The sequence below is a fragment of the Hippocampus zosterae genome, chromosome 3 (genome assembly GCF_025434085.1).
Source record: "Hippocampus zosterae strain Florida chromosome 3, ASM2543408v3, whole genome shotgun sequence".
NCBI lineage: Eukaryota > Metazoa > Chordata > Actinopteri > Syngnathiformes > Syngnathidae > Hippocampus > Hippocampus zosterae.
Window position 1 is genome coordinate 23,345,223 of NC_067453.1, and position 26,326 is coordinate 23,371,548.

General features: G+C 43.5%; 1 protein-coding gene across 12 annotated transcripts in view; it reads left to right on the forward strand.

Moving 5' to 3' along the window:
• The window catches only part of LOC127597482 (pleckstrin homology domain-containing family A member 7-like), a 75,824-nt gene that overhangs the window by 37,823 nt on the left and 11,675 nt on the right, over positions 1-26,326 (forward strand). For 3 of the 12 annotated variants that reach the window (XM_052060530.1, XM_052060534.1, XM_052060539.1), the window contains 11 exons: positions 366-483; positions 8,095-8,196; positions 8,609-8,681; positions 11,666-11,766; positions 18,995-19,179; positions 20,390-20,884; positions 21,488-22,034; positions 22,408-22,491; positions 23,119-23,289; positions 25,067-25,120; positions 25,333-25,416. In XM_052060530.1, coding sequence (XP_051916490.1) covers positions 366-483; positions 8,095-8,196; positions 8,609-8,681; positions 11,666-11,766; positions 18,995-19,179; positions 20,390-20,884; positions 21,488-22,034; positions 22,408-22,491; positions 23,119-23,289; positions 25,067-25,120; positions 25,333-25,416 — 2,014 coding nt within the window. Of the gene's footprint in view, positions 1-365; positions 484-8,094; positions 8,197-8,608; positions 8,682-11,665; positions 11,767-13,170; positions 15,058-18,994; positions 19,180-20,389; positions 20,885-21,487; positions 22,035-22,407; positions 22,492-23,118; positions 23,290-25,066; positions 25,121-25,332; positions 25,417-26,326 lie in introns of those variants that run through there. The other 9 variants (XM_052060531.1, XM_052060532.1, XM_052060535.1 and 6 more) reach the window with 9 other exon arrangements.

A 26,326-nucleotide genomic window follows, 5' to 3' on the forward strand; every position in this document is an offset into this window, starting at 1 on the left:
ACACAGTTCACTTACCCAACAGCAAGTTGTAACATTGACTCGTTAACGGTCAACTCGCTTGCCGCTGCTCTATTTCCGTGTTCAACTGCGTAACCGATCGCCTTAAGTTTGCACTCTGCGTTGTCAGCATGTCTCGAGCAAGGAGCCATTTTGAAATATTACCATAATGACCATATACAAGGCGCATCGGATTTTAAGATGCGCTGTGAGCTTTTAAGAAAATAAAAGTCTTTTAGGTGCGCCTTTTAGTACGGAAAATACTTCTTCCTCCTCTTCTGTTACGTTGCATCGCTTCCAGTAGACGTCACATTGAAGGCGCCTATGTCGACATCCGGGTATGAAAAATTGTATGTTTGTGTTTGCAGGCTGCCGGGTCCTCGCGTCATGTCCCAACCTGGCGTCGAGCAGCTCTCCAGCACCACCGTCAGCGATGTCTCCACCGTCACCACCTCCTCCGCTGTGGACACCGCCGCCAGCTCCAAGGTCAGTGCAAGGACTGATGCTTTTCAGCCAGCAGAGGGTGCCATTAATCCTGGCCTGACGCGATTGCGACCTTGATGAAGCTCATTTTCTCTGCGAACTTGTTCATAGTTCAGCCTGAAACTCGTAAAATAAACATGTACAAATCTAATTTACTTATTTTTTTCAAAGACATTCCCCGAAACTTGGTTTCAAACTTATTTTTGTCACGGGCCACTTTGGAGTTACGTCTTCCCTCGGAGGGCCGTTACGACAGTGAACCTGAATAAATGTTTAATCGTGACATCATATTATTACTTGTTCACACACACACACACACACACACACAAAATGATGGATCACCATTTTTTAAATCAGTCAAGTATTTGTTCAATTATTGTTCAAGTGAGTGTAAACCCGGTCACAAAGATTACTTGTTGCATATAACAATTTGAGATTTTTGGTACACATTGAAGCAAAGGTCAACGTTCTCACATATGATTTGCTTTTGCTGGCCACATAAAATGAGGTGGCGGGCCGGATGTGGCTCCCGGGCCTTGATTTTGACACCTGTGCTCTAAAGGCTAGCAGGGTGCTTTAAATCAATGTGGCCTTTTCAGGTTTGCTTTTTGAAAGGAGGCTGGCAAAGCTGACACAAAAATGATTTTTTTTTTTACCGTTTTGTCGAATTGTCGAACATTATTATAAGACAGACAATACCTTTGCCGAGACGGGGAGTTGGCATTGCTCATAGCGCTGCCGTGCGTCATCAGTTTTAGTTTCACATAGGACCATGCACTTCCTAACCAGATGGATGACAAAAATGCGATTTTAAAATATGGACAACATGGAATGGCATGCTCTTTATTTTCATTGCACGTTACGTCGGAACAAAATTTGACTTTGAAAATTCTTTATCCTTTAAATATATTTCATTTTTCGTAATCCATTTCTCAACGCGCATATGGAAGATCTGCTATTCACCACGCTGCCACTATTTCGTTACAGAAAATATTGGTGTAGAATGCAAAAGACGATTCCAAAACTGCTGATGTGCCTCATTTGCTTTGTGCGTGAGCCGAGTGGATCCGCGCATCCACAGGCGCGAGAAGTGATGAAAACACACAATATCGCCTGCTTGATTGTTACTCTTTTGGCTCTTTTGTCTCTTTGGCCTTGTAGCGATCGCAGCTGTTGCCAACGTGATCAAAAATGAGAAAGCGCTCTAAGACTTTCACGTCATTTCACTCGAAGAAATTAAAGGCAACTTGCTTGTTGTTCTGCACCCCTGTCAAGCATTTCCTTCTATTCGGCACTCGCTTTTCACTTTGTGACATTTCGTCAGTGTGTTCACTGCATCTTTTTTTACAGATTTCTTTCGTGCTCTCTTTTTTTTCCCCTTCTCTATCTGTTTTCGATTTGCTTTTGTGCTTTTTGCTTAGTTTGACGAATTCCACTTGTTGCTTATTATTCCTTGCCACCCTATCTGCATGTCTTCTTAAAAAGTCATCATTTCAGCCTACAAGAACTCTTTCAAGATGTCATTTTATTTCATTTTCTTGTCTCATCTTTGTGGCTGTCGTCCTTTTGCCATTTTTTTGCGACTCATTCTTTGGCTTCTCCTCTATGTGCTCTTTTATTTGTCAGTCTGTTCTCTTTTTTTGCTCACATTTGAAGTTTTGCCCCTCATACTCATTTCTTTTTGACACTATTCCTCCTGACTATACTCTCTCGTTTTCACACATCGCTGACTTTGTCCTCTGTAAATTGCTTGAATTGTTGATGACTCATGCTTGCTTTTTTTTAAAAATTAAATGCTTTTTTCCATTCTTGTCTTCACCACTTGTTTTTTTTTGGGCGGGGGGAACTGCATTTGTTCCTTATTTGTTCTTTTCACAACTCACTTTCCCCTTCTGCTATTCTTTGTATTCCCCACTTGTTGTTGTTTTTTTTGTCTGAGAATTACTGTCCTTTGCTACTTTTCTCTTTTGCTATTCATCACCACCTTTATGTCTCTTGCTTTTTCACTCTGCTGCCAATTTCTCTTCACCACATACTTTTAAGTCAACTTTTCTTGTTTGTTGCCCACTTTAATACACATCTTCCCACTTTTCTTTCCTTCACTTTCCTTTATATTCTGATCTGGTCTTTTCATTTCGTATTGCCAAAGTAGTGAGTTGGGAGGAGGTAGAAATATTTTGGGGAAATGAAGCAATGCTTTTCAATCTCTTCATTTCATGGGGTCATCAACAAAAGGTGATGTCACATCACGTTAGTTTGCATTTTCTCCCTATGCTTATGCTGGCTTGTGTTTTCTCCGTGGACTTCCTCCTTAATTGACGACTCCAAATTTGACCCTAGGTGTACATTTTAAGGAAGAAAATGCACATGCTTGCATTGCATGCATTTTGGTATGACTTCCTGCCCGATCAACAGGTGCACCAGCCCTAAAATTGAACATGTGCCACGGGTTGAGACGGCTCAGTGACGGGGCATTCATCAAGACGCCCCACCATCGTAACCGTGCCCTCTGTTTGCCCTGTCTGTCGCTTCCGCCCCAGGTCCTCTGGCTCATCACCACCCCTGCCACAGAATATCGGGGGAAATTTAGCTGTCTCATTGTGACAAGATTTTCAGAGGAAAAATGAGCGGTCCTCCTCTGTGTGGCACGCTGCCGTGGCAGAAATGAATCACATTCATTCCACATCTGACATAAACATCACAGCCAGCTCGCAGACCCGCGTCGTCGCACATTCCACCTCGAGTAATGTGTCACGATTCTGCCCCCTTGAGCTCTTATTTTCTCTGCCGTGTAATTCATGTTGTTCACGAGCTGCCAGCGTCACCTCGATGGGAAGCATCAAAGCTAGCGAGCGCCATTTAGGAATTCCTGTTGTGCACCACTTAATCCCTCTGTACCGAGTTCTGTACTTTGAAGTCATCACAGGATGATTAGACTTTATTTTAACAAACAATTGAGTTGACACTTTGAATTCTTGCACCGGTTGTGAAGAAGTCACTTAAAATAATGCACTTGGTGATTTGTGTTTGTTATGAACAAAATGGTCACTCAACCATCGATGAATCACGCATTTAATCTTGACACCAAAAAGTCTGAAAAATTCAAGATTACGACCCGATTTAACACATTTGAACAACCTGGTTTTGGCAATGTAAAATGGTGGCAAAAAAAGTTGACGCAAAATGGCTGCCTCAATTTGAAATGACTCACTTCCTGTTAAAAATAATGGGCCCTGTTATGCTAGATATTCCAACCAATTATATGTAGATTTGTGTAACTGGTATATGAACTCCAGAAAACCCAAACTCTAAAATCGGGGTTGGAATTCAGATCTGAAGCTCATGACATATGTTGTACATGACATCACAAAAACTGGTGCATTTCGGCCATGTTGAGCTTCCTCCAAAATGTGACTCCAAAGTGAGCCTGACTGACTTTCTCTAATTCCCGCTTTCAAAAAGCAGAAACTTGCTCTTTGTTATAAATGAGTAAATAGATGTAAATAAGATGTTTTTTTTCCACGGATTCCACCCACCAAAAAACATTTTCGCATCACCGTCCTTATGTTTCTTTTATGTTAGTCTAGACGGCTAAGACTTCAAAGTTTGTTGTGATGTGGCTGGCATTGCTCCATCCATCCAACCATTTTCCAAACCGCTTGATCCTCACTAGGGTCGCGGGGGTGCTGGAGCCTATCCCAGCCGTCTTCGGGCAGTAGGCGGGGGACACCCTGAATCAGTTGCCAGCCAATCGCAGGGCACACAGAGACGAACAACCATCCACGCCCACACTCACACCGAGGGACAATTTGAAGCGCCCAATCAGCCTGCCATGCATGTTTTTTGGAATGTGGGAGGAAACCGGAGCACCCGGAGAAAACCCACGCAGGCCCGGGGAGAACATGCAAACTCCACACAGGGAGGCCGGAGCTGGAATCAAACCCGGTACCTCTGCACTGTGAAGCCGACGTGCGAACCACTGGACTACCGAGCCGCCCGGCATTGCTCCATGAATGCATAAAATGGACTTGAAAAGTACACCTGAGCCTGCTGGCCTCGTCCTCCCCAATCAGGGGAAGATTTATTTATATTTTTTTGTATTTTCAATGAGCAACTTGGGGCAAAATGTTGGCGCAGCAAAGAACATTGGCAATTGAAATAAGTGGAGAGAGTCCGAGTTTTGCATCGTACTGAAGATGGTAACAAATAGCTATCTCAATTGTTTTGTATTATCTTTGTTTTAGACTCGGAAAAAAAAGAATGACATTTGGAGATCCATGCTTTTTATTGGACACTGACAGTCTATAGGAATAAGCCCCAGTTTGGACATTTCCATTTGAGCTGCAGTCTTGTTGTCAGCACTTTCGAAAACAATGGCTGGGTGTTATTTTTAGAGGACAGTGAATTTACTTTGTTATCCTAGCTGTACACTGTATTCCCAAAAGTGTCATTTATTCAGTCTCCTACCATGAACATACAGTTGTAATAGAACCATTTGTAGTTTTATCACTTCTTCCGTACACTAAAAAGTTAAATTGGATCATTATTTTTTTTAACGGAGCCTATTTCGCGGTAATTCTCACTACTTGGGGTATTTTGAGAAAAGCTCACAAGAGTTACAGAAATGTTTGGGGACTGTTTCAAAAGTGTGGGGTAAAAATGCTTAATATGTGATATTTGAAAGATTTAAGAGTATTTGGATTGATGTGTCCGCCAACCCTACTCTTTCAAAGAACGCATTCTCTGACCTGCAAGCAAGTGTGTCACAGCACATTTATTCCCAGCTGAAAATGGGACAGCAAGCACGTATCACATCGTGTTTATGCAGTGTGTGTGTGTGTGTGTATGTATGTACAGTATAATATGTGTGCTTTTGCATCATGCCTGGCCAACCAACCACCCCCAAATTAGTTACTTGTTGCTGTGGAAATCTCCCACTGCGGCTCTTGCGTGGTGTCACCCTCATTCATACAGTCTAACAAGTGTGTGTGTGTGTGTGTGTGTGTGTGTATATATGGGTACATTGAGTGCCTGAAGCTTGCTTTCTGCTGAGATATGAGACCAGAAGATTGTATAATGAGATTTGTTGAATGCGTGCACAGCGGTCAAGGCCGGTTCTTCCTGGCACACACACACACCCCCACACACACACACACACACACACACACACACACACAAGCAGTGATAAAACAAATCATGGTTTGCCGAATTGATTTGTACGCCTGGAATGGAGGATGACCTGATTGGGATTCCAGTGAATTCTTTTTTTTTTTTAGCTGTGGAAGTTTATAAATGTGTTAACCACTGCCACTTTAAAATGTAAAAAAATAAAATAAAAAATTTTGCTCAACATTGGCGCCTTGCGACGCAGACATGCCTCATCTCTTCATATTAAAACGTAGAACAGATAAAAAAAAGTCCTGAGGAATGATCACACGTGATGATCAATATACTCTTCACATTACTTCTTCTATATATATATTGCGCTTCGTCCCGCACGCGGTCTGTCCTTCCGTCTGTCCCTTTTCAAAACGTACCTACTTCACCGCGCCGCTGCGCGCCGCCACTGCGCCGCCACTGCGCCGCCACTGCGCCGCCACTGCGCCGCCACTGCGCCGCTCAGGCAGTGGCTCACTACGATCGCGCGGGCATCTTAGCGAAAAAATGTTGTCTACCCACAAGCATTGCAATGAAATTGTTAGTTATTTAGTAGAGCTAAACATCTCTTTACTTTCGCGATAAGCAATGAAGATGAACAAAAAGTTGAACCAAGCAACAACACTTTTGTGGGCCAAAGGCCCACCTTACCAGCCTTCCCCAGGAACTAGCTGATGAGCTGCGCGCAGGGCGGCGAACCAGCTAGTTCTGCATATATTTGTTTCGTCGTTTCAAAAAAACCCCCCAAAAAAGCTTAACGCATTCCATTGCCTAGTTGATCCTTTGACCTTCGCTTAAATAAAGAAAAAGATTTGCTCCAACTCCCCGAATCGTGCAACCTGGCACACATTCTGTCTTACTTGTGCTTTATTTCAGATGCGTTCTGCTTTCTACACATTGTCGTAGTGTGGCCTGCCTGCAGGTCACATTAAAGGCTCTTGTAACCTCCCACTCAGTAATAGCTGATTGAGTACTGTGGTTGCCGCTGGTCTCATGCTTCTGCGCTTATATAACGAGAACAAGGAAGGCTGGCTGAAAAAGATGACCTGGTGTGTGGGCGAAGGTCCACGCTGGAAGACAAATTACCGCTGGGACTTGTCTGTGGGCAACTATGTTCATTTGTGGTCTCATCAGTACTACTAATATTACAATAAGAAAAATGTCTTTGCCCTCATGTTGCCTCCAACACACATAACATTTCTCATACTTGAATGGTTGATGTCATGTTTTTATGTTCACCGATGCATTGAATTGGGACTCGTGACTAGAATTTCAATCTGTCATTGCCTGTCCTGTGCACATTGTGGTTGCATGTGCACTGTATAAATGTCCTTTTTGACAATTTGAGCCCAGGCGGTTTGTCTATTTAAATCACTTAATTGTGCTGTTTGGATTGTCACGAAACATCAAGTAACTTTTCTCTCATTCACAGGACAGGACAGAATGTATATCAATCATCATGTTAATTTTGTGTTAATGTGTGGAATGCATCAGTGTTCTTTTGAGTCACTTTGACCCCGGACTGTATGAAACCTACAAAAATATATGTTTAAGGACTATTGAGGTAGTCAAGAAGCAATTAATAACCTAAAACTTTCTTAACTTAATTTTTTGGTGCTTTAAATTGATCCAAAAGAACACAGACACATCTATTGGTTGTTTATTTAATAATATATATTAAATATCTCCCTAGCTGTCACAAAAATAACGGATGATGTATGATCCATTTCGGTGTGGTTTATCCACACCGATATGGATCATCTGTCCTGTACATATAACAATATGCACAGGACAAAACAGGCTGAAATACATAATTATGTAAATCTAATGTTTTTGTAGTGACAGCTGAGTAAATTGGACAGTTAATTCAATAGATTTCAGCCTGCCCCGTCCTGTGCACATTGCTGAAGTATGTATGCATCAATATGTATGGGTCAATCTGGCCCAACCAATCAACCTCCAGACAACTTGATGTTACCAACAATGTGCATACGACAGGCTGAAATATATAACAATATTACTTTATTGTTGGATATAATACAGAAATAACATACCATCATGTTGATTTATTGTTGTTTTAAATAGAACAGCAAAAACTAAAATACCAATAAATTTACATGTTTAATTTGGTCCTGTCCTGTGCACATTGTTTTTTGTTTTTTTTTACATGCAACACGTTTGGGTGTCTGTCTATTGACTACTTAAGTAGCCCTGAATGTTTTTGACAGCTTAATTTGTCTTGAGTCAAATGACCCAAAAGAACACTAATGCGTGCAGCAGCAATGTGCACAGGATAGGACAGGCTGAAGTATAGCCTTGTTATTTTACCCACCATGTTTTTGCTTATCCAATTGCCACTATAACATTTGTGAAACCTATTAAGTAAACAAGCAAAGACCAAATGATGTCAATCATTGATTTTGAGAATGGACGATTGAAGTGATCATTTTCTTTCAGGGTCCTCGCTCTGGCAGGGTGCACAGTTTTGGCAAGCGAGAGCAGGCCATCAAGAGAAACCCCAATGTGCCTGTTGTGGTCCGAGGATGGCTCTACAAACAGGTATGGACATACACACTACACGCATATGCACAGTAGACATTGTCGACTAAATGGCATTACATACTCATGTGGTCTGAAGATATGCAATATGCGATCCACCTACAGTATATTTTCTATTTATGCTATCCTGATCCATATCATACTTGAGCGCAAAAAGCATCACGAAACGTGCAATGTAATTCTAACCCAAAAAAAGAAAAGAGAAGCTGTGGTATCCACAAACACGATAATGACAAGGACATGCAGCTTGTTGTATTCCCTTTGGTTGTGTTCACCGTTATATCCCAAGAGCAGGCTGAAAAAGTCGGCCGTCTGTCCCGCTGATCCATCGAACGAGGACAAGCGATTCGTCCCACCTGCTCGTTGTCCCTGCTTGACTCTGCTTCTGCTTTCCTCTCATGTCCCCTTGCAGGATAGCTCCGGGATGCGTCTTTGGAAGAGGAAATGGTTCGTCTTGTCCGAATTCTGCCTCTTCTACTACAAAGGTGAAAAATGTCACTCACCCTTAAGTTGACATCTTGAATGATTAACTTGGATGAAAACATAAATTCGGCTCAATCTGATTTGGATCTTACAATGACAGTATGCAGACGGGCGGTTCTCCAAAAATATGGTCCAGCGGAGTATTCAAACATTGATCCACTTTGATAATCAGCATTTTTTTTCCTTTTACAATTAATCACCCCGTTTCACTGCTTAACAATAATAATGCAAGTATTCTTCAGGAATAAAATGAACAGCCTTAGTGAGATTTGTTCTGTGATAAATAGCCGTTGCGAACACTTGCTCTTCATGCCAACACGCCCATGTAATGAAGATCCCAAACGCCCCTTAAAATAGACCAAAATACCGTTCAATCCAGTCCCGCGTAGTCCATTAAAAAAAACTAAGGCAATTGACATTAAGTATGTTACCTTTTGTGTCCACAAGTTACCGCCGAAGATTTACGACTGTAATGTACTGTCTACTTCCACCTGAAGGACTTCAATTAGTTGACCCGTAAGTTCAATGGGTTGAATGAAAAACATTACGTTAATGTTTGTTTGTTCTATGATGACCGAGTCAACTACGTGCCAAGCATGGTGTCCAGTTTTATTGGCGACACATGTACAATAAAATAAATAAATTGATATCTTTTTTTTTACACACTAGTTGCATGCAGTGTTTCTTCAGTGTATTCTTAAGCGTGAGTCAGCAGGATTTGAAAGGTGCTCAGTTGAGCTGCAGACATCTTGGATTTTTGCAACGTTAACAGCTACATTCTTGTTGCTGGAGGCTGTAAATTTCCCCAGTGTGGGACGAATAAAGGATATCTTATCTTATCTTAGTAAGTTTTGGTATCCATCTGATCCTCAAATACATAACATGACAACATATTCTACAAATATTCTGTCATTTGTTTTTCAACCACGTGTTTGTATGAAGGTAGTGAAGCTGTTGAAGTGTAAAAATCATTCAATTTTTGATTTTACCTCAACTGTACTGTCTGACTGTTTCTCTCTTGAACATAAACTGTGCTTGCTCCACAATGTTGCGTATGTCCATGTGTCGTTAAAATTGTCTCCCTCCTTGACATTTTTTTGGAATGTTCATACCCAAGGTGTTGCAAAATCATCCAAGCATGCCTTTATGGGCCTTGCCGTGTGCACCGGGTACAGAAAAATATGGGAAAGCCTACTTAATTGTCTCGCTAAGATGAAGAATTACACTCGCATCCACCTCCGTCTGTTCCCCGCGACATTTTATGTCATTTCGTCTTCATCAAGTCAATCAAACACTTTCGGACACGCCTCCTCGCCTTCAGCGAGGAAATCAATTCTTCAGCTTTTTTCATCTTTTTTTTTCCTCCCTCACCCTTTTCTCTCCTCACATGTTTTTTTTCTGCACTCAACATGATGAAAGGCCTCCTCCCCATTCAATTATTTTACTTAAGAGGCTCAAGAACATTTTCGGCTGCCCTGACTCCAGTCTGGCCCATCTACTTCCTATCTTGCAACTGCGTGCGTGTTTGTGAATGTGCAGATAAAAACACCGTCCGTCAGAGCACGACATTTGGGGAATGTCACCTCCAAGGGTCCTTGTATTATTTTTAAACAATTACCTTCCCTTTTAATCCGGCTTTAATGGCCCCCTGGCCGTCAGGCGGGCACAGGTGCTGCTGCGTCTTTCTACAGTGTTACAACATTGTTCATTACTCTCTCACACGCGCACACACGCACACAACCTCAGTGGAAACAAATACTTCGTGTTATTTATAGAAACTAATTAAGATGGAAAACTCCCTCTGTTCACATATTTGAGAATTGTTGACCTTCACATTGCGGTTGAATTTTTGGCTCAGTTAAATTAATGATGCTGGAAACTCAAAGGTGGAACGTATTTTTTTTTTGTTGAAATAATTGAGATTAGCGGCCCGGTGGTCCAGTGCATCGACCTCACATTGCAGAGCTACCGGTTTCGATCCTAGCTCTGGCTTTCCTGTGTGGAGTTTGCATGTTCTCCCCGGGCCTGCGTAGGTTTTCTCCGGGTGCTCCGGTTTCCTCCCACATTCCAAAAACATGCATGGCAGGCTTATTGAACACTCTAAATTGTCCATAGATGTTAGTGTGAGTGCGGATGGTTGTTCGCCTCTGTGTGCCCTGTGATTGGCTGGCAACTGGTTGAGGGTGTCCCCCACCTATTGCCCGCAGACAGCTGGGATAGGCTCTGGCACGCCCCCTCGACCCTTGTGAGGATTAGGCAGATCAGAATATGGATGGATGGATGGATGGATAAATGAGATGAAATAATGTGTTTCAAGGTCGTACTGATGGATGGATACATGAGATTGAAATAATGTGTTTCAAGGTCGAACTGTTCTATATTCCATACACTTGTCGCTTTATACTGTACTAGCTGGTTCGCCGCCCTCCGGGCGGCTCATCAGCTAGTTCCTGCAGAAGGCCGGTAAGGTGGGCCTTCGGCCCACAAAAGTGTTGTTGCTTGGTTCTACTTTTCGTTCATCTTCATTGCTTATCGCGAAAATAAAGAGATGTTTAGCTCTACTAAATAACTAACAATTTCATTGCAATGCTTGTGGGTAGACAACATTTTTTCGCTAAGATGCCCGCGCGATCGTAGTGAGCCACTGCCTGAGCGGCGCAGTGGCGGCGCGCAGTGGCGGCGCGCAGTGGCGGCGCGCAGCGGCGCGGTGAAGTAGGTACGTTTTGAAAAGGGGCAGACGGAAGGACAGACCGCGTGCGAGACGACGCGCAATATATATATATATAGATATATTTCTTCTCTTAGCAAGCCTTGTTGAGGTTGTTCCTTTTTTTTTTGTTGTCGTCACAAAAATACCAAAGAAAAAGTGAAAGTGCTAAGACTTAAAATTTGCTGAAATTCGCAGGTGATAAGTATGAATTCTTATTTCCTCCTCACTCTTTTTCTCCCCCAACTTACCCCCATTCCCTCCCCTCACCCAACACAGACAGTAGAGAGGAGGCGGTCCTGGGCAGCATTCCTCTTCCCAGCTATGTCATTTCGCCCGTGGGACCCGAGGACCACGTCAGCCGCAAGTATGCCTTCAAGGTACGTTGGCCTCTTTTGTCATTTAGCCGTGTTACCTTCTGCGCAAACCATCAAACTTTGTTTTCCTATTCTAATTTATAAAATAAGCTTGAAAGACCTTATTATTATTATTATGTAACTATCAGCAAGAGAATTGATTGTGTTACATAAAGTGATTCGTCGGAAGTCAACTGCAGCCTGCCCGCATGGTAGGAGCACATTTTTTGCAATCTCATTTTTTGATGGGTCTATGATTTTGACATCATGATGTTTTAAAAATATTTTTGCCCAAAATATTATTCTATCGGACCATTGATGCCGTAAAACTCCAATCAACTCAAGCAGCTTGATTTTCAAGAATATAATTTTAAAAAGCAACTGCAGCTCAAACAAAGATCTGCACGTAAATAAATTCATCCATAAAACAATGATAACAAGTTGAATTATGAGCAATAACAAAGCAGTGACACACCCCAACACACATGGGCATGCTCACGCAGGAGCTGCTGTCGGCCACAGCTCACACCTAGACACTCGAATGTAAACCTTCCAATGTCACATGGCACCTCAGCAGGCCCCGCCTCTTAAAGGCACTTTTAAGTTGTTGTTGCTGCCCCGTGGAAAGGAATACATACTCAGTTTGCCACAGTAGCTGTACAAATGGTGCAAAAAGGAATCGACGTCCTGGTTTCACAGTGTATTTAAGTTTTACCCGTGAACCGTTGTACCAAACAAGACGCTTAAGTAAATACACAGGCCGCTGCGATCTTTCTTAAATATAGTCACTCAATTATGATATCGCCCTTCCATAATTGTAATGCCTTTCTGGATCAACATGGCCCATCTGTTGTTGTGAGATGTGTTTTTACTACTGTCAAGGGGCAAAGCCCTCCGGCATGATTTGTCACTGAGCACCTGCTGTCGTGAAATTTGTTACGGCTGTCAAGAAGGAAGTTTTAATACGGACACCTCTGTGGAATTGATTTCCCTTTGGCACAATTCCGTAACTGGATTCAACGCACTAGGGATGCAACGACATGAAGCGCTCACTCGTATTCTATCGTGGGGGCCTAAATTAGTTTATTTCAAAACTGACAGATGGTCAGATTTGAATTTTTTTATAACATTTTTTTCAGCATACTTTTCCAAGAACCCTGCTGTTATGTTTGTTTCGTTGTCACAGCAAAAATGTTGATGCACTTTCGAGCAATTTGATTTGCAAATAATTCCTGATTTTTATTTTCTTTTGTTTCTGTGACCACAACATTGGAAAATACAAATAACTACAATCAAACATTTTCGAATGAAGCTTGTAGCAATGCAGATGGCCGTTTTCTTCCAGTGAAACATTTTCTTTTTTTCCCCAAGTATAATTGTATTGAACTTTTTTAAGTACAATACATTTGCATTTAAGCTTAAATTACTTTGGGGAAAAAAAGTATAAAAGTATATTTGAGATACATGAATAAATACATATGGTTAAAAAAAACAAAAAACAATATTGCAAGTATTTGGACACAGTTGTTGATGCTACCCTGAAGTCATATTTGAATGTTTGAATGCGCGATTGTCGGCATGCCGTGTCAGAGCTGTTTGCGACCATGCTGGATCGCGTTTGGGATTCTACACCTCTGGCTATAAATAAAACCTATCTGGCTTATTTTGGGAAGTGGCGCTGAAGGGAAAGCATGCACACCCGCGACTGGAGGAATCCCAAACAGCCACGCTCATTTGAAGACCTTCTCATGGTGTCATTAATATTTAATGCCATAGTAATTAGAGAGTTAGAGTGGAAGTTCTGTTCAAAAGTGATTGATTGATGGAGGATGAGGGATTTATCACGCTCCCTAATTAAAACATCAAACTGTCAGCTCTCGTGATTAGTAACTTTAATACTGCAGGTGATATTCATCTTTTAACTTGTATTATAGTCTATGTGGCAGTAGGGTAATAAATTGGTCACACATCAACCCCTTTTTTCATCATCATTATTAGAAGATAACCCGAAAGTTTCAAAAATATAAGGACAAAAAAATAACTGCTTCCACTCACTTTAAACGTTTTTAACTTTTTAAAAGCCGTTTTCAATTCACTGAAAGACACCTTTTCAAGAATCCGTAACACCTTTTCTCGCTCTCTCACTGCCAATAAATCATAAATCATACAATAATGCTTTAAGCAAGCAATAACAATGTCTTGCTTACACAGTTCTCCAAATAAGATACACAGCGTGCTTGGTATTTGTCACCTCCAAATGAGGTTTATTGTTCAAAATGTTTCAAATTATTCTACTTTTTCAGGGTTGTCACGATGCTCTTAAGAGCTTAAAACAAACTCACCTGTGTCTCTTTCCCCCACTAGCCCACACCCTTATTTATTTACTTGTTTGTTTACTTATTTATGTATTTAAAAGGGCCTGTTCAACTAAATCCGATCCATCCAATGCCCAAGAAATACATTGTTACCTTGACTGACAAGCTACAGGCTATCTCTTGCTTGGTTTTGACAAAAATATTTTACTTTGAGTGCTCCCATTTTTTTATTTTTTATTTTTGAAATTGTCAGTATTATTAACCATAATTTCTAATTCTGGAGCTGCTTGTGCTTAATCAGCATGCTGTCATCATCATGGCTTTGATGTGTAGTTTATTTATTTATCTATCTATTTATTTAACAACAAAAACAAAGTTGTGCACTTGAATTGTAAAGCGAGTATGAAATGCAAAACCTAATGAAAGTAGCGTCAATATTGTGGTAGTTATAAACATTTGATATTTGAACACATTGTGCAGCAACACATATAAACAGACAATGTAACACTGTCATATTCTTTATCCTCTGGGGAAAAAAAACAAAAAAACGAAAGCAACACAACTTAGTTCCAATGGTCATCTTCATCTTACATTATCAAATCTGAATTAAATGTATGTATGATGCTGACCCCTGGTGGTCAAAACGCACACGCCAGAAAGAGCAACACACAATGTTCATTCAATGAATCGAAAACATTTTATAAACACCGTTTAATTCTTTACTTTCTATTTGTCATTACTATTTAATTCTGAGATTCAAACACTAGAATGAAAAAAAAACCGCACAAAAACACATGACAAAAATCTCCGTTAAGGTACCACTGTTTACCACCAGGTTTGTCGATCCGGGCTGAGAAATCGGTGTATGAAGAGTGTGACAATTAAAAATCCACCCTCCACCTCCTCTTCCCTCTCTTTCCATTGGTTGGCTGCCCGACCGGGACACACCTCCCACACACCCCTGCGAGTGTGTCACATTGAGAGTCCTCACATAAAATAGGTACTCTCTCCCCCTTGTCGGATGTGGAGCTACATCGTACGAGACAAAATGTCACTTGTCTCGATGCATGATGGTGATCAACTTGTCATTGTGCCACTTTGCTATTTGCTTTTTCCTTCCCTTGTACTTTTATGTTTGTGGGTCTTTGTGGGGCTTCTTGTTCAAGTCACATCTACCATCAAGGCTCGAAATAACGTTTTTCTCTGGCGAATCAATGACTTCATTTGAGAAGCAACTGTCTAAGGAGCAATTTTTCGCAGATTAACCCTTGGGGACCTGCGACCTTAGTGAGGATATATCCTCCTCCTGGCTGATGTCGGCTGTAATGGAACGTAATTCATTTCCGATTCTTTCTTGCGCTATTGAGTACAGTATATTTTTCTCTCTCGGGTACAGACATATTTATTTGCCGGCTGTTTTGCTGTTCAGAATTGGATGTGCCCCACTTGAACATGTGTCCTCGATCACCCAAGCGCTTCAATGTGGATTAAAAGCATGAGCCATGTCAACCTTAGATTAGCTTAGCAAGTAGCGTGGCTTCTCTATCTTGCCTTGTATTCCCTTCAAGAGAGCACTGGTTGACAGAAATAGGATTCATCGCCATGGAAGCGATGATTACTGACTCCAAAATTCATTTAGCCTCACTTGCCACCCAGCTGAAGTTCCTTTCTTGCAAGCTAGTCTCGACCTCTGACTGTCCCCACGTTGGTGACGTGTGTGCGCTTTGCTCCATTGTAATGTGCGTACATCCAGACCAGCGAAGCTTTTTGGGACCGTCTTTTCCGTTCTACTGTTGGAAAAACTGAATAATCTGTCATTTTTAGTTTTGCTATTCAATGTGTTTTGATGAGGCGCAAAATACACATTTCGACTTGCGAACTGTGAAACCTGTTATTTCGAGCCTTGACCTTCTGCATGCATGCACTAATGCAGTGGTCCACAACCCTATTTCGTCCTGGCACAGCTTCATGGTAATCCATATTTTTCCATTTTGGGTTGGGGTGCTGACATAGTCAGTGGAACTCCGCGATGTGCGGAAATAAATTATATTTCCCGCCCCCCCCCCCAAAAAAACACGAGTTTCCACGAAAAATGCTTGTAAGCTAAGTATTTTTATAAAAATGGTAAAATCTAAGGTAGCTCTCTCTCTCTCTCTCTTTATATAGATGTGTATGTATATGTGATTTTTTTTCTAACATAGTCCACCTTTATGGAAAAAATCCTGGAGAATGTCTTTGAAGTGTGTTATATTCCGCCTAACCTGATTTTTTTCCTCTTTATAACTAGACTATTTTATCCCATTAAAGCAGCAGACTTGAAAGAGAGTCACCCAGAGGCTATCATTGTCTCCGTTTGGATGCTGTTTTTTTCCCCCCCACGGTAAAATCAATCCCCAGTTTGAGAGAATCCACGTTTATCAGGAGTAGCTGTGCGGCGCTCGGCTTATCTTTACTAGCACAATGCTCTCTTTAAATAGCGTGAGGACACGTGAGAATGATGTGTGCGTGGAAAAGGACGGGAAGGAAGACATCAATGGTAAGTAAAGCGAGGAGAGTGAAAGTGACACGTTCTGTCCGAAGCGATAATATCGCTCCGTGCAGAACAATGAAATAAAGGTTTGGATCCCCGGAAAAACAGACAACGAAAGAATCTTGTCAAAGAAAAGAGTGTCTTTAATGACAAAAACAGAAAGAGCCCGACAGGGAAAAAACGGTAACACAAAACGCTGGTCAAATAAGGACCAGGAATAACAAAGAAGGAAACTACAACTGAAAACGCTCGCGGAAAACAAGACGACGCGAGGGGGGCCTGAATTGGCGGAAATACAATTAATACAAAATCTAGAAGCGAAACGCGAATAACAAGAGTAATCGGCCGTAAGGCAAAAAGGCAACAGGTCGAACGACAAATAGCGAAATCGAGCGCGAGAGCAATATGGCACGGCGTGGAATTCTCCGGCAGTGAGATGACTGCCGGAGTCTCTAAATAAAGGGGGGTAATCAGCCCGAAATTACGAGCAGGTGTGCCGATGGCGGAGGAGAAAACCCGCCACCTGCTGGCGGACACGCGACGTGACAGAAAGGAAGCCAGGCGGGACGGCTATTAGCTGCGTAAAGAGCGTGACATCATCCAATGGGGCGCTAAACAACATAATGGAGGCCTTTTTTTCCCCTTGTTTTTTTTTTTTGTGAAATGAAACTTTTGTTTTTGTTATTTGGTTAAGTGACTCTTAGCTGTCCTTCAATCAACACCTGGTGGTTAAAGTCTGCCATTTTGTGTTGTAAACCCAACACAGCGGTGCCAAAAAGTTGAGTCCTTCACAACTTATGATGATCTATCAACGTAAGAAAACCTTCGTGCTTGGAAAGAGTAGCGAGAGCTGGATGGCCTTTATTTTTGTTGCTAAAAAAATATAAGTTAAAAACGGAATCAAAATGCATTTCTATTCCTTTTTGAGGAGCTGCCGGTTTTCCCTCTGATGCATCATGGATGTGTGGAAAGTTCCTGCCGCATCTTCCCTGTGATTGCTCTTCGCCTTTCATGCCCACTTGGGGGGGTTGAGCAGTGAATTTGTGTGCCAGCAAGGTGGAGAGGGGCGACTGTTGGTGCAACCAGCCAATGCAGAACAGGTTGAAAGTGAGGCATACAGTTTACGGAAGGGATGCAGTCTGGCCTGAACGTGAACCCTGGTTGCTGTTTTGTGTGTCTCTCCAGCTTTGTCGAGCTCAACCATCTCCAAGGGAAAGAAAACCTGGATTTTTTTTTTCTTCAGATAAACAATCTCCCTCGCAGGCGTTCTTCTTCCGCAATAGCCACCTTTTTAATATTTATTTTTAATCCAATGGACGAGGAAACTAATAGCCACCCCGTACTTATTATTACTTTAGCGCTAACCACCCACGCAGACACTAAAAGCACTCTGGTAAGCTCTCTTTGGTGCTGTTCAGGGACACTCATTCAGGGACATTGAGGGGGGGAAAATAGCCAGTGTGGGAAAAAACAAACAAACATCCATTGATTTTTTTTTTTTTTTACGGCCTGCGTCTCAATACTTTTGTGCGAGTGATGTGTTTGTGTTGTATTAATGTGGAAAAACCTCACATTGTTCTCAGGATAACTGTTGAAAAATATATTTGAAAAGATGCAGTTAGAAAAGATGAAAGGCTCTTAGCTGGCCAAATCCAGCGTTTTAATTATGAATGAATCAGATACAGACTCCATGGAGGATAATGTTTTTTAAAATTATTATCTCAAATAGTTTTCTAACAATTTGTTTTTGTGCGAGTAGCTAGAAACATTTGTGAGGTTCCTTGTTGCGTTCCCTCCCTCTTGTCACGCACGCACGTACGCACCCAGATAGACCTGCACTTACAAAAAACAGACAGACACACAGAGACGGACACCGACACACAAGCACTAAAGTGCGGGATTTTAAACTAGGGTTAGATTTTCAAAGTAGGGTTTTAACTAGACTTAGTATTTCAAAGTAGGGTTTCAAACCAGGGTTAGGCTTTCAAAGTAGGGTTTTTACTCAGATGCAGACACACGGGCATAAACTTGTTTTGTGTTGAGAGGGAAGAAATTCCATCTGTGCTACAGCACATTTGACAATAAAGTTTATCCAATCCAATCCAAAACACAGACACATACACACAAAGATACATCGCAAGACAGACAAGTGCAAAAGCAGCCTCATGGGTCAACTTTGGGGGCGGGGAGGGACAGTTGGGGTTTTATGTTGTTGGGGTTTTATGTTGTGTTCCTTCTCTCATCGGTGGAAAGCTGCGTCTTTGATGGTCGTGACTGGCTGCCACAGTTGTCGTCTGTGTTGTCATTTCTTGGTGTGCTCGGTGTACTCGGCTCCGCCTCGTCTGCTCTCCGGTCGGTAGGACGTCGTGACACCTTTGCTGCGCTCTGTGTCTCCCCCCCGCCGCAGGCCGGCCACCCGAGCGGGCGCTCGCATTGTTACAAACGCAGCTCTATGATTGGCTCTCAGGCGGAGCACACGGGCATGCGGACGTACTACTTCAGCGCCGACACGCAGGAGGACATGAACACCTGGCTGAGGGCCATGAATCAGGCCGCCAACATGAGAGGCCCCGTCGACACGGGCGACGGCAGGTCAGGATCGCGCACTCACATACACACGTGCCGTCCCACGCACACGCACAAACGCGCACAGTATTGCAATACTTTTTTTTCTTTCTTTTTTTTCCTGAAGAGAATTTGGTTGAACTCCGAATAGTTAGATTTTTGGGTCAAACGGTAGTTCTGTTTGCGTAAGCGTTGGAGCGTTAAATTGCCAGTTAAGCGGGTCCCCAAACAGTCAGGTCGGACCAAATTAATTACAAAGTGTTCTTGGCATAAAGACAGCAGCAGTACAACGACTCGCACACCAACATACACACACAAACACGTTTACAAACACATCGGCTGCCCTCACACACTCAAATGAAATTCCCGGTAAAGCTTTCAGATGCTGCATTTCGACCTAAGGTACAAATGCCATTGAAACTTGTTCTTTCCTTGCTTGGATGTCACGTGTGTACTGCACGGATTTGTGTGTGTGTGTGTGTGTGTGTGTGTGTGTGTGTGTATGTGTGTGTGTGTGTGTGTGTGTGTGTGTGTGTGTGTGTGTGTGTGTGTGTGTAACATTAATCTGAAGTTGAAGTCAGTTTCAATCATGGGTGAGGAGGCTATAATGTCTTGCGTTCGAAACAAGGATTTGAATTTAGGTCTGACATTTAGGGTTAGGGCTTCAAATTAGGGTTAGGATTTTTAATACGGCTTCAAGGCAATTGTTAATGTTTTTCAAGGTTAGAGCTTCAGATTTGGGGTTGAGGTCATGGCTAGCGCTTCAAATTAGGGTTTCACATCAAGGTTAGGGCATCAGATTCGGGTTTGAAGCCACTGTTAGGGTTTCAAACCTAGGGTTTGATTTCAAATTATAGCTTGAGGTTAGCGCTTCAAATTAGGGTTTCTAACTTGGGTTATGATTTCAAATTAGGGTATTGAGCCAGAGTTTCCTTCCAGGATTTCAAGTCAGGGTTAGAGTTTCAAATTAGGGTTGTAAATAATGGATAGAGTTCAGAATTAGGGTTTGTACTTAGTATTAGGTTTCCAAATTACTATTTGAAGACAGGTTTAGCGCTTCTGTTTTGGGTTTGAATCCATTGTTCAGGTTTCACGCTTGGGAGGGGGTCAAATTAAGCTTTCAAGTCTAGTTTTGGATTCCAAATTAAGGTTTGAAGCTTTGGTTTTTATTTGTTTGATATCTTAGACAGGGCTTAGGGATTTCGGGTTTTCAAATTTGACTCTTGACTCTTAACAGACTATCTGAGCAGTCGGCTCACTTCCACATGATGCGTCATCAGACCGACACGCACACCAACCACGTCAACAACCACAAGGCTCCGGAACCCCAGAGACCCGCCGTCCACGAGGTTCTCCTGGAGCCCATCCATCACCAGCCGGACGACCGCCACGGCTTCCACAAAGACTCTCCCGTCGCCACGGAGATGGACACGCACACCTCCCTCCCCGCCAACCCCATGACCGCCGCCGTCCCGCCTCCAGATCACGCGTCCTCGTCGATGCCCGTGTCCAGGGTGCCGTCTCGAGCGCCCTCGCGGTCCGCCTCCACGCTGCCTACGGGCGTCGGCGCCAGGAATGGCCTGGTGGAAACGCCCAGCCCCATCTTGGAGCCTAACGGGATTGCGGCGGGGACGTATCAGAGGGTCCCGGAAGCTCCTCTGGAAATGAGGAGGAGGAGTACTCTGGGACAAGTGGAGCAGTGGGTCAAGGTGCAGAAATCCGAGCGCAAAGGGTAAGTGACAGATATGACACCGAGCTTTGTGAACATACAAAGCAAGTATTGAAGACAATGTTTTTGGCACTTGATTGTAACGTAACAAGTAGAGACTGCAAGTAAAAGTGTTAAGCAAGCTCACAACTAATTGAAGTAGATAAACTGTAGATATTGGTTCATGGTGCAAGAGGACAAAGATAATTTGGGGTGTGTGTTATATGTTACATATTTTTATCTTCCATCCAATCCATCTTTGGCCTCTTTATTTTAGTGTAAGCCTAACTTAAATACATTTTGCCAGGGCTAATAGCTCGTCCTTTGGAAATTGGCCAACTGGAACACGAGATGGCAAAACCACTTGCGCGAATATACGACTTGAAGCTTAAAACTGTTTCACTGTCGTGAAATTGACTCGACTCTTTGACTAATTGGTTTATCCCCGAGGATACCTTATACTTGGGAAAATACTTAGTGCCTCACTTTTATGACATTTCATGCTACAGCTCTATTTGAAAATTAAACACATCTTTCCTCCCTCAAAGTTTTCATAAAATACGGAAAAACTGTTGTGAATACGGAAAATGGGCGGTAGCCTGACACTTGTGCATTGTGTTACGACAGTCCTCCATCCCGAGACAGCACCCTCCCCCGAAGAACGCCGCCCTGCCAACCCAAGTTCGGCACTCTGGATTCACACCAGACCCTGCCAAAGACCCCTCGCCACAGCCCCCCGCTGGCACGCCTCGGCGAGTACAAGTATGCTCAGGACCGCATGAGCCACTTCCGCCTCACCCCCGATCTGGGCGGTCCGGGTTCCAACACGGTGCTGCAGTTGTACGAGTGGCAGCAGCGTCAGCAGTACCGCCACGGCAGCCCCACGGCGCCCCTCTATACGCCCGCTCCGGACTACCCTTTTGGCGCCCGTCCGCCGACCGCCCTTCCCCCCGCCGCCAAACACAACGGGCCGCCACGCTGTGTGTCCGTACCGCCCTCGCCCGCGGACATCCCGCCGCCGGGGCCTCCGCCGGGTACGAGCAGAGCCTTTTCGCCCGCACGCCGCCCGCACACGCCGGTCGGCCGCGTGACAGTGAGACCCTTGGCCGATGCGTCGACGGCGGACACAATGTTTGCCATTTCACCTCGCAGGACCACGTCACAGGTCTTCAAGGTAAAATCATCATCATCATCATGAATGAGGTTTTTAAACCTGTCCTACGGTTTCATGCCAGGTTTAGGGTTAAGGTTTCAAAATCGGTTTGGCAGCAAGCGTCATATAAACAAGAAATGATGTGAATTGTTGACACTTGTTTGTTGTCGGGAGTTTGTCACCTTGGATTCATTCGTTGCGCCACCATTCAGTCGCACTCATTCTTGTCAGTCATTGGGACACTGCAAAGTTTGCTCCACTGAGCGCAATCATCGTTTCAGTTCCTCGCGTGCGAGCAGTCACAGAGCCAGTAAGAGTACTCACACCTGCGTTCAGTACTTCATCTTGTACATTAGTCTAGAAATTGTACTGAAACAGGCTTTGTGTGCTGCAGGCATCCACGATGGACAGACGCTCTTTGACTCCATCCAACTACATGACACACACGGTCAGTGCGCCCAGCCTCCACGGCAAAACGGTACGTCTGACTCGGCTAAAATAAAGAAGAAGAAAATCTATATCCATTTAACAACCGATATTATAGATGCAAATATTTCCATGACTGCTGCGCTCTGTTGTTAACTGTCATGTCATACTAATCCTCTAACTGGTACTTTTATGCACGACTGGCGTAGTATTGCTCCCAAAAAAGTGTTATGGTTTCAATTTCGGGTTTTAATCCTTTGGTTTGGGTTTCAAACAAGGTTGTAGCTTTCAAGTCAGTTTTAGGGTTCAAGTGATGGTTTTAAGGCGATATTACAGTTTGAAACAAGGGTCAGGGTTTCAGAAGTGCACTTCTAGCCAGCGTTGGGGATTCAAATTAGGGTTTCAAGACAGAGATTGGGGTTTCAAATGTTGAGTTTTTTCGCACGTGAAGTCCGGGTTAGGGTTGTAAACATAGTTTTGCATTTCCACTTGGGTGTTTCAAGCCAGGGTTCCGGTTTCGAAATGGGGTTTCAAATGAGGGATAGAGTTAAAATAAGGGCTGGAATTTCAAATTGGGATTTGACGAGACAGTGTCAATGTTTCAATTTATGGCTTCGAGGCACCGTTTCAAATTACCGGTGTGTGTTTGTGTGTGTGGTCAAAATGATGCCGGCGTCAGCCCGATGAGCTCACCCTGCTGCTCATTCAGCTGCGCCGACAGCAGGCCAAAATGGCGGCCGTCCGCCAGCACACGCTGGAGCAGCTGCAGCGCCACGGCCTGTCGACCGCCGGCCCCCTCCTCAGCGTCGGCCCCGCTCCTACCCTAACCCACCTGTTGGGCGAAACGCAGGTGGGCGGCCCACCCCGCCGCCTTCATCATGGCGAGGCCTGGTAGAGGTTGCCCATAGGAAAGCAGTCTTTTCTTTCACAATGTATTTGATAAATGTGGCTTTTGTTACCATAGTGACCAGGGCTAGAACAAGGGCGTTCTGAAAAAGCATCAATTAGGGGTCCCCCCACCACCGCCACAGTGATATCATAGCCAAATATTCAATTGCCTGTTAGCAAAAGCTAATTATGGCTAAAGCAAAACTGTGCCAACATTGCAGCTCTTCAGAGTAAGGGTGTTGCGACAAAGCGAGCGTTTACTCAGTGTTGTCAATCCAATGACCTCACCATATTTAGTGACATTCGCAAACCTCAAAAATAGCGACTAGCAACAAATGTAGTGACTTGTTGGTGTTTTTAGAACTTCTGCCGGACTGCAGATGAATGGCGCTTGCTCATTACAGGGTCGGATCTATTTGAGTGGGACAGAAGGCGGAGACCACTCCAAAATCCTTACCTTTTTAACTTACCCCATCACCTTTTTCTAAAATCATACTAGACCTGTGATGTAGCAGTTTTTCAAAATTACGACAGTGGACCCTCGGGGAGGAACTGGGGCGGCCCGTGAATAGCAAAAATCGACGCGTAATTGACATCCATTGAATGCATTTGAAATTGGAAAAAAAAAACCCATTGAATATGCGTTTTTCACAAAAAGGTGATTATAGTGAAAAAAAAAAGTTTAAAAAGTATTGGAAAAATGAAAAACAAACCACCGAGCTGAGCAGATAACATAGGAGATCGATGTCAGTCAGCATTGTGTTTAGTGGCAGCCTCTACCTCAAAATCCTCATTAGTCATCTTGGCACGGGCTCACGAGTACTAAGAGGAAGCAGTGTGTTGGGCTCTTGGCTGCTTGGCTTCTGTGTGTGTGTGTGTTTTTTTTTTTTTTTTGGTAACGTATTATGTCGCTTCCTTGGCTTGTGTCCGCTTTGGCTGCTTTGCTGGCTGTGGAAATGGCGCTGGCTGGATCGTTGGCTGACGATGTTTTCATTGGTCTGTGTTGTTAGCGTTGTGGTCGTGCCAGGAACGACACTTCTGCGCAAAGATAAGATGGGCTGTAAAATTCTTGTGATCCGTGTGAATATTACTTGAATTGAGTGTGACTGCTGAGACACGCGTTTCTCTCCTAATGAATGAAGGCAATGTCGCTCAGTGGATTCCAACGTGATTGAAGGAACATGTTTTCCTACAACATGTTCCTGACTTGACTTGACTTCACTTGTTGACTTGACAAATGAGTCATTTGACTGCCAGTGGCATCAATCTTGGATTCGAGTGGGAAAAAAAGAGTTGTAGACAATAATTCCATCGCGAGATAATAGTGATTTGTAGTGACATGCCGATTTACGTTATATATTTATATGTCATAGACGCACTTGCGTTCAGCAGTGTAAACAATGTTTTTAAAAAGATTTTTAAAACCAATTTACAACCAAATTGGCTCTTAAAGCCACAATGACATCATACGCAAGAAAAAAGCAAAAAGACGTAAGGAATCAGGTCGGAGTTGGGCCATGTGTTTCATGAATCTGGATGAGTTTCTCTTTTTTAAATTAAGCTACTGAAATAAATAAGTCTATCAACCATATTGAATGGGATACTTAACCAGTCAAGATATGAAAATATCGGTGAGCTACTTTGCCATTTTGACATGGCGACATTGTCTCTCAGCATTCACGCAGAATTGAGAATTTCATAGCCATGATTGTCAATTAAAATTGTTTCTTGGGTGGCAGGTGGACGACACGTACAAGCAACTGAAGCAGGACCTGGACTATTTGGACCTCAAGGTCAGACCTTTTGATTGTCTGTTGGTTGACTTTCTTTACAACACCGACGCATGTGAACCCATGTGAGCCCAGCTTGTCACTCGCCCCCTTGCAACTTATCGATGCAACCACGCAACCTCACAAATGATCATGACAATAACATGAGTAATCGCAGTCTTTTAACCAGAGGCGGCCGCCATCACGTGACTGCAGCTCTTTTCTTGACTCGGCAGATCAGAGCTCTAGAGCCCCTGATCCTCGCAGTTCACAGTTTGCTACTGCACTGCACTGCTGGGCCTCTCAGGCCGCTATTGACCGTAAGCTCCGTGTGTGTGCGCGTGCGTGCGTGTGCGTGGGCGAGTTTCCTTCCATATACAGCGTGCTCGTGCATGTGAAGGCGACTGTTCAATTGACTCTTGAACAGCATCACGTGTCTTGCCGCCATTTGTTCCCTGCCCCTCCCACTCATTGCCACTCACACACACACACACACACGCAGACAATGTAGTGATGTAGAAAAACGCCGGCGTCACAAAGTGGGCATGGGACGGCTCGGCAGTGCATGTGTTGTGGCTGTGGCTCGCTCAGTGGTGGAAAATAAGCCAGTTGCTTCTAGCGCCATCTCTGAAACGTTGCATCTTGTGTTGTCATGGTGCAAGGCTTTCTGTTGTGGAATCAGAAGACCTGATTGATAACTGACATTGGTTGGACGGGTGTGATCAGTTTTAAGTTTATCATCCATCCATTTTACGATCCACTTTATTCGCATGAGGGGGTGTTGGAGCCTATCCCAGCCGTCATCGGGCAGTAGGTGGGGTACACCCTGAACTGGTTGCCAGCCAATCGCAGGCCACAGAGACGAACAACAATCCGCGCTCAAACTCACACCTCGGGACAATTTAGAATGTTCCATCAACCTGCAGTGCATGTTTTTGGAATGTGGGAGCAAACCGGAGAACCCGGAGAAAACCCACGCAGGCACGGGGAGAACATGCAAACTCCACACAGGGACCGGAATCGAACCCCTGCACCTCTGCACTGTGAGGTCAATGCGCTAACACTGGTCCACCGGGGCCGCCTTTAAGTTTTTTTTTGTTTTTTTGGATGAATGAAGGATTTTCTTGGTCATGCAATAGATCAAAATACAGAAGTACAAAGTTATGTGGTCGTTAACAGCAACATGCCGTGCTCATACTCTCCCATCAGGCCCAATTTATAAGCTGCCAA